Raw genomic sequence first — 8,690 nt, forward strand, 5'->3', positions numbered from 1 at the left:
AAAAAAAAAAAAAAATTGGCTGCACACGGTGGTGCGCACCTGTGGTCCCAGCTACTAGGGAGGCTGAGGCAGGGGACTGCTTGAGCCCAGGAGTTTGAGGATGCAGTGAGCTATGATGACACCACTACACTCTAGCCCCAGCAACAGAGTAAGACCCTGTCTCAAAAAAAAAATTATACATACATACACACGCACACAGAGATATATATAACATAAAATTTACCATCTTAACCATTCTTAAGTGCATGGTTCAGTAGTGGTAAGTATGTTCACATCTGTTGCTCTCCAGAACTTTTTCACCTTGCACAACTAAAACTCGATACCCATTAAACAACTCTCCATTTCCCCCTCCCCCTACCCAGAGCCTGGCAACTACCATACTACTTTCTCTTCCTATGGATTTGACAACCTTAGATACCTCAGATAAGTGGTAATATGTAGTTTTTGTCTTTTTATAACTGACTTATTTTACCTAGCATAATGTCCTCAAGGTTTATCCATTTTGTGGCATTTGGCAGGATTTCCATCCTTTTTAAGGCTGAATAATATTGCATTGTACGGATCCGCCACAATTTGTTTATCCATTCATCCGTCAATGGGTGCTTGGGTTGCTTCCAGTTCTTGACTGTTATGAGTAGTGCTACTATGAATATGAATGTGCAAATATTTTTTTTAAGATTCTGTTTTCAATTATTCTGGATATATATACCCAGAAATAGAATTGCTGAATCATATGGTAATTCTATTTTTAACTTTTTGAGGAACTGCCATACTGTTTTCCACAGTGGCTACACCATTTTACATTGCCACCAACAGTGCACAAGGGTTCTGATTTCTCCACATCATCCCCAAAACTTGTTATTTTCTGTTTTTTTGATAGTAGCCATCTTATTGGGTATGAGTTGATGTCTCGTTGTGGTTTTGATTTGCATTTCCCTAATGGTAGTGATATTGAGCATCCTTTCATATGCTTATAATAAAACAAGCAATGGGATACTCAACGAAGTCAAGTTAGCAGCAACTCAGAGCAAGTGCAGTCCTGAGCACCCTCCCACCAAACCCAGCCACTGTCCCAGGCTGTCACCTCCCCAGAAAAGTCATGGCACTGCTTCAAATATGGAGAAATACTTGGAAGTTTGTTACAAAAAGACTTAATAGGAACGCTAAGATATTTGATAAAGAATTGAGGCTTAAAAAGGCCATTCACAGGGGCATACAGAAGTTGCAAGAATACATGCTGAAGATGCAAAATGTCAGAAAAACCAAGCAATGTATTTCTTAAGAATAGGGGCCAGGCTCAATGCTGTGGCAGCCCAAGAGCAAACCGTAGTAACAGTGAGCAAGGTCAAGTCCATGCAGGTGCAGTCAGGTCTATGCATGCTACATGGAAGAGTATGAACCTGGACAAAAGATTTCTGCTTTGATGGGCAAATCTGAACACCAGTTTGAAACACCGGATGTTCAAATGCAAATAGAGGACACACTGAGTAGCACAGCAACTCTAACAATACCACAAAACAAGAGGATATACCACTTCAAGAAATGGCAGGTAGTGGATTTTGAAATGCTTTTTTAAAGACTATGTATGCACTTAATTTGTTTTAATGAAACAAAATTGTTTAAAAAAGAAAAAAAAATAAATGGCAGGTCACGACACTGGCCTTGATCCCAATATGGAGCCATCACAGGGTCAGACAGGAGATGTTGGCACAAATGTTTCGACAGAACAGATGAACAATTACAGAGACATGCTCACCTCCATGGTGAAGTGCAATGTAAGGAACTGGTTCTGCTGTTTACTTCTCTTGCCTCTGAATTACTCCTTGAGGGTACATATAGCTACGTTGCACTGGAAACACCACACCACAATGCTTATTCATCTACAATGCTTCAATTTTTTTTTTTTTTTTTTTTTTTTTTTAGAGACAGGGTCTCACTCTGTTATCCAGCCTAGAGTGCAGTGGCCTGATCATAGCTCATTGCAGCCTCTAACTCCTAGGCTTAACCCATCCTCCTGCCTCAGCCTCCTGAGTAGCTGGGGCCACAGGCACGTGCTACCACTTCCAGCTTGTCTACACTGCTTTCTGTTACTTTGCTGCGCTTTCCAAATACATTAAGAGATTCCAGAAAATTTTTACCTCGCCAGATTTTGTGGCTCTATATAGTATGTGTAAAAGTATAGGGGACATATTTTATAGATGTTTTTGGCAAACTAGCATTAACCTATTGCAAATGAAATAATCTTCCTCAAAGGTTAGATCAAAACTCTAGTACCAAAAGTATTATGTAAACTACTTAGAATAAAGACTTTTTTGGTCTTTTTAAAATTCAAAGTAGTTTACCTCTGTATGCGTTGACTTGTGGCACATAAAAGGAAAAGCCGATACATGGTATTAGAAGTGTCCATGAAAGAAAAAATAAAAAATAAAAAAATAGAAGCAGAGAAAAGCATACTTAATATGTTTACATGGACAAAAACAACACATTCATTGTATATAATGGACAATGCCACTTTTTTGTGTTTTTTGTTTGTTTTTGCTAAGTAGAGATGCCATCATTTTTGTTTGTGTGTTCGTTTTAAGAGATAGAGTCTTGCTTTGTTTCCCAGTGCAGTGGCATCATCATAGCTCACAGCAACCTCAAATTCCTGAGCTCAAGCAATCCTCCTGCCTCAGCCTCCCAAGTAGCTGGGACTACAGGCACGCACCACCATGCCCAGCTAATTTTTACTATTTTTAGTCATTTGGCTAATTTCTTTCTATTTATGGTAGAGACAGGGTCTCACTCTTGCTCAGGCTGGTCTCCAACTCCTGAGCTCAAGCAATCCTCCCAGCTCGGCTTCCCAGAGTGCTAGGATTACAGGTGTGAGCCACCGCGCCCAGCCAACATTGGAATTTTTATCCAGTAGTCTAATGACTACTGTTTGAATTCCTTAAATTTTTAAAAAATTTTTCATTTGATAATTTTCTATATAACTAGAAAAATTCTGCAATGTCATATCAGAAAATAAAAATGAGCAAAATTTAATTTCTCCACTTATTAATTATCAGTTTTATTAAGACTCCAGAAAGTTTATCCTTTCATACTTTAAAATGAAGTTCTCAAATATTTCTAATGATTCTCCTAGCCAATTCTTATTAGGCTGCATTTTGAAAAAGAGGTTCATGCATGACATTCACATCCATTTACTTTTCCATAGAACTGTTGATTTCTTTCCAAAAAGTCTTGGTCCGTGGCTGGGTGCACTGGCTTATATCTGTAATCCTAGCACTCTGGGAGGCCAAGGAGGGAGGATTGCTTGAGGTCAGGAGTTCGAGACCAGCCTGAGCAAGAGCATGATCCCGTCTCTACTAAAAATAGAAAAAATTAGCCGGGTGTGGTGGTGCCCACCTATAATCACAGCTACCTGGGAGGCTGAGGCAGGAGGATCGCTTGAGTCCATGAGTTTGAGGTTGCTGTGAGCTACGCTGACTCCACGGCACTCTAGCCCATGCAAGAGAGTGAGACTCTGTCTCAAAAAAAAAAAAAAAAAAGTTTTGGTCCTTACTTTTAAATCAAGCAACTTGTTAGAACTGCTCTTTAAGTCCTGGGTAAATCAGTTCATTCTTTTCTCTAACTGCAACAGCTCTTTAATAACAGGGAGAAATGAAGAGAGAATAAGTAAGTTTTTTCAAAAGCATTATATAACATGTTCTTACAGTTGGTAGGCCCAGTATTTCTCATCCCCTCCCCTCTACCATTCTTCCTTCTTTCTGGCATTTTTCTAGCTATTCTTGCTTATTTATTTCTCCATATAAATTTTAGGATCAGTTTATCTGGTTCCAAGAACAACAACACATCTATTGGTTTATTAAAAAAAAAAATCACTGCCAGCCATTGACCTTGACTTTGTCCATTCCCTACTTCCTTAGTTGCATGTAAAAACAATACCCAAGCTCACTCACCTGTGCTTTTTCATTCCAGATGAAGGCAGAAGCTAAAAGTATGCTACATGATGACAAGTCAAAGCAGGTAAATGCCAGCACCTTGCTGCCAGACTGGTGAGAATACAGCCAGTGGCTCCTCCCTTATCTGCGTTCACTTGCAGTGTATCTGACTCTCCCCCAAGGTTCAGGGCTGGCTGACACATGGTGATGTCCTCATTTCAGTAACTGAGCTGATTGGAACCGCAGCCCCTTTGCCTGCATGTCAGTGTGTGTGGCTGTGGGTAGTTAGTTGAAAAGCCCTGTTTTTAACTGTCGTTGTGTCTTGGCCAGTCCCGCCTGTAGCCCTTCGCATGCCCCATGCTTGAGGCCTTTAGAACCACCCCTTTATATAACTGCTCTGGGGACAACACAGGCCCCCTGGGGGGTGGAGCCAGGAAGGCTGTTGACTCCAGCCAACTTCTGCACTGGGTTCCCGTGCTTCACAGGGACCTTTGCTCTGTTTATATTCTCTTCATCTGGGCTACTGGAGAGATTAAAAACTCACTATCCCTAAAAAAACATGCAATCTTGTAAGTGAAACTGAGGTTTTAATTTGACTTAATTTGGCTTGATCTAACTCAGAAGATGAAAAATTCCCTCTGAGTCTAGAAAAGTTCCTGAAAAAACTCTCAGAATCCTAAAAAAACGAATAATTGGAAAAGCCCAAGGTAAACTGTCTAGCAAACTCAGGGGACATTTGAATGGCCCATGTAAAAGAACAAGTTGTCCAGATTGGTCTGGCCAATCCAGCCAGAAAGAGAGAGAGAGAGATCATTTCCAGAGCTCAGGACCTCGATGAGCGCTAGCCCTTCAAAGCATTCCCTGGCCATGAAAAATGACTAAAGGACTTCTTGGTCTTTTGATGAAAATGCTAAGAAATGATTCAGTGCAGATTCAAATTGTGCAGAATGAGTTAATCAAAACAATCTGTTCCTCCAGATCTTGAAAATCTGGATTAGTATGTAGTGTCCTGTTAGATCGTCTCCCACCCTGCACCCCTGCTGGCCCCTCCCTCTGCACAGCCACTCCGCCATTCGCTAACTGCCGATGAGCCCCAGGCACATGCCACAGGGACCACCACCTCCAGTTCCTTCCTACAAAAGAATATGAGCAGACCCCATCTGGGCCTAGAGACACAGAACTGAGTGTGGTATGTGTCATTCCTGTCCATAGTACAATGGAAACTGGTGATACTCCTGGCTGGTGTTTTCCCTCTGAAGCGGGGACCCAGCGCAAGCCATGGAGCTTGCAATGACCTGTGGTTTAGAGAACCTTTTAGAGGGGAACATATAAGGACCTCCCAGTGATTGGCACTGGTGTCTTCTTTACTCTTAGGATGGCCAGCCTTTAGCTGGCAGCCTGGGTGACTCTTGCTGGAGGGCAGAGGAATTATTAAAAGTCAGAACATGTATTCAATTCACTCTTTTCTTTAAGGGCAAGAGGGCGGGATTGGGAACATAGGCCTGGCACATGAACACAGTGAAGTCCCCATGACTGGGAAAAGATTTCCTCATCACAGTTTCTGCAGCTCCTTCTATGATGGCTCTCTCAACCCTGCCTGCCCACTGGCATGCCCTGGGGGCCCCAGGTCCCACTCCTACAGACTCATGGAATGGGTTGGAGAGGACGCTGGGCATCGGGACTTTTTAAAAGCTCCCAGATGATTCCAATGTACAGATAATGGGTATCGCCATTTGCCAAGAGGACTGGTGATGAAAGCCCACAGCTATTGAGGCCTTGCCTGTTCTTTGAGTGACAGAACTGCCTACTAGTCTCTTTAGAGTCAGGGTAATTCCCTTCCCTCCCTCAACCTTGATGTCTAAATTATCTCCATAAACACACCAATGAGCTCTTGATTAGGAGGAGCCTCCCACAGAAGCTGAGAAAAGGTCAGCAGATGTCACTTCCTGGCTGGTTGAGAACCTGGTCCCCTAGCATTCCTGCTGTGCCCCAGCTGTGAGCTGGGCATGAAGGCAGGAGGCTGGCTGGGATCTGACACTGTCTTGTCCTCCTCCAGGAGGGACATATCTGGGGCTCCATGAGGAGGACGGCTTTCATCCTGGGCTCTGGCCTTCTCTTGTTTGTGGCCTTCTGGAACTCAGTCACATGGTAAGTCCGCTCCTCCCAGCTTTGATCCAGGACCTAGGGGCAGCGTGGTGGTGCCTGGGCAGAGAGAGGAGTAAGGAGCTGTCTGCCCACTAGTCTTCACCCAGAAACCTCTTCGGTTTTTCTTCAAAGGCATCTTCAGAGATTTTGGGGTGCTTCTGGCTACTTTTGGCAAGCCCAGTGGGAAAGGCTGCTGTCTACATACGAAGGGAAGGAGTGGATCCTCTACATTATTGGTAAGGCTCCCAAACCACTAGTACTTAGGGTACTCAATTCCTTTTCTACTGTTTTGTTCTCTACTTTGAGACTTCTCAGTTTATTATTCCAAGGGATGAGGACTTGAAGTTCAAAAAGGTGGTAACCCCAAAGAGTACTAAACTCTCAGGTAGCCTGGAAACAGGATGTCTAGGAAAAGAAGCTGAGAAGTTGAGAACACTGCCACGTGCAAAATGTTTTATGTGAAAATGAATGCATGATTAGAGCAATAATCCTGTTTCTACATGTAATTTCACAACTGCAGAGAGCTGCTCTATCTTGTCTGAGACTGTGTCCTCTGTACATGGTACGATCAGTGCTTGACAGCAAGTGACCACACAGTATTTACTGACAGCATGAATGGCTCCAAACAAGCCTAAGAAAATAAAATGGAAGGAAAATGCCATTTAAACATAGACATTTATATCAGCACTATCTATAATAATGAATGTCCTCAATCATACATTTATTTACTCAATTATTTATAGTTTGTTTAATATTTTATATATTATTACATGTCATATATAATAAATATAAATGTATTAATATGTTATATAAATGTATGTAATGTTACTATGTGCCAAACCTATATGGAGGATATAGAAATATTTAAGATGAAATGTTTGCCTAGCCATTAAAAAAACTGTATCACAGTCTAGAAGAGGAGATAAAAAGTGTCAGTTGTCACAAAACAAAAGTACATATAAAATGTGCCTGAGAGGCCAGGAATGATGCCTCACATCTGTAATCCTAGCACTTTGGGAGGCTGAGGTGGGAAGATCACTTGAGCCCAGGAATTTGAGACCAACCTGAGCAATATAGCAAGACCTTGTCTCTACAAAAAACAGAAAAATTAGCTGGGCATGGTGGTGTGTACCTGTAGTCCCAGCTACTCAGGAGGCTGAGGCAGGAGGATCTCTTGATCCCAGGAGTTTGAGGTTGCAGTGAGCTATGATGACGCCACTGCTCCTAACCTGGGCAACAGAGCAAGACCCTGTCTCAAAAAAAAAAAAAAAAAAAAACCGCGTGAGGATTGTTTTCAGCTAGATGGAGAGCTCTGAAAATGGGCTGAATATTAAATATAACAGATTCAATGGAATCTTAAACAGGCATCAAACAATGTAGATTATTTATGTATATGGGGAAAGTGGTAGGAAAACATTTTATATACTTCTGTTACAATGATGTGAAAGCTACCTATTATTTGGTGATAAGCAAATACCAGAAAGATAAAATATTTGCAATTTTAAATGTTAGAGCTGGAAGAAAGTTCAAGATCATGTTACGTTGTGGTTTTCTTTCTGTATTCCTTGTGGAGCCTTTGGAGTTCCAACTAGGCAGACATCTTGTTGGTTGGCTCACTGGGTAACTACCAACCTAACATTTTTTTTGCCAAAATAAAAAAATAGTTTATTTCCAAGTACAAATGGAAATATGTGCTCATTTTAAAAATAAAAATCAGGCCAAGTGTGGTGACTCACACCTGTAATCCCAGCACTTTGGGAGGCTGAGGTGAGAAGTCACTCCTTTCTTCCCCTTTCTTCTCATGCTGTCACATTTCAGGCCTGGGTCAGACCTCAAGGGGCCCAGTGATTCCAGCTGCTGTGCCCCGCAGGGAGGCTGGCTTTAAGAAGGATGGGGCCAAACTTCCTATGTCTGAGCTCACCCACATGCTCCCTTCTGCTGGTGTGAACCCCACTCCCAGCTCTGCACATTCTCTGTCTCCAACTGCTGGAGCCAAGGCATCATATGCTCTGGATAATAAAGCCATCCAGAAAGTTCTCCGGGGGAGCTGGGCACCACACTCTGGTTTGCACCCTTGGGGCCAGGCAGCCAGGAATATCACAAAAAGTCTGACCTCAAAGCTGAGCTCCTGTCCCCAGCACGCTGGAGCCACAGAGCCCAGAGAGGTTCAATACCCAGGTCCTTCTTTTTCCTGACGCCCTCTTCTTCCGATGAGACCACGTGTAGTTTTCACCCAAGACCCTATTTTTACAGAGCCTGACAAAACATTCTCAGCAGGCCCGGTGACCTCTGTCCCAATTTTCTCAGTCCTAAAGAGCAAAAGCTGCTGAGGGTCGGGGAAACACACAGTGAGACCAATGGGAGGTGAATGTAACTAGTAGATGCATTTGTTTTTCCTGGGAAGCAGGATTTGGAGTTGCTCTTTTTAGCTGCTATCAAAGCTGTGGACTTGCATCTGCTCACAGGCTGCAGACCTGAGGGACGGCTGGTCAGATGGTGTATTTGCTGTACACCGTGAGCTCCTCCGGGGCAGGGGCTGGGCCTTGTTCCCCACTCTTTGACCAGCACTCACCACCTAACACAGTGTCTAGCACTGAGTGGTCAATCAAAAAATATCTG

At 42.9% G+C, this 8,690-nt stretch overlaps 2 protein-coding genes across 2 annotated transcripts in view; one reads left to right on the plus strand and one right to left on the minus strand.

Annotated features, from left to right (window-relative positions):
* Nucleotides 1-3,989, minus strand: part of CNOT8 (CCR4-NOT transcription complex, subunit 8) — a 30,985-nt gene extending 26,996 nt beyond the window's left edge. The window contains exon 1 of the mRNA XM_012653196.1: nucleotides 3,945-3,989. The gene's annotated coding sequence lies outside the window, so the exon portion shown is untranslated. The remainder of the gene's footprint in view (nucleotides 1-3,944) is intronic.
* Nucleotides 1-8,690, plus strand: part of FAXDC2 (fatty acid hydroxylase domain containing 2) — a 26,494-nt gene that overhangs the window by 9,061 nt on the left and 8,743 nt on the right. The window contains exons 2-4 of the mRNA XM_012653193.1: nucleotides 3,964-4,011; nucleotides 5,983-6,074; nucleotides 6,204-6,307. Of these exons, the coding sequence (XP_012508647.1) occupies nucleotides 3,964-4,011; nucleotides 5,983-6,074; nucleotides 6,204-6,307 (244 nt within the window). The remainder of the gene's footprint in view (nucleotides 1-3,963; nucleotides 4,012-5,982; nucleotides 6,075-6,203; nucleotides 6,308-8,690) is intronic.

The sequence above is a fragment of the Propithecus coquereli genome, unplaced genomic scaffold (assembly GCF_000956105.1).
Source record: "Propithecus coquereli isolate 6110/MARCELLA unplaced genomic scaffold, Pcoq_1.0 Scaffold419, whole genome shotgun sequence".
In the NCBI taxonomy this organism is placed as follows: domain Eukaryota; kingdom Metazoa; phylum Chordata; class Mammalia; order Primates; family Indriidae; genus Propithecus; species Propithecus coquereli.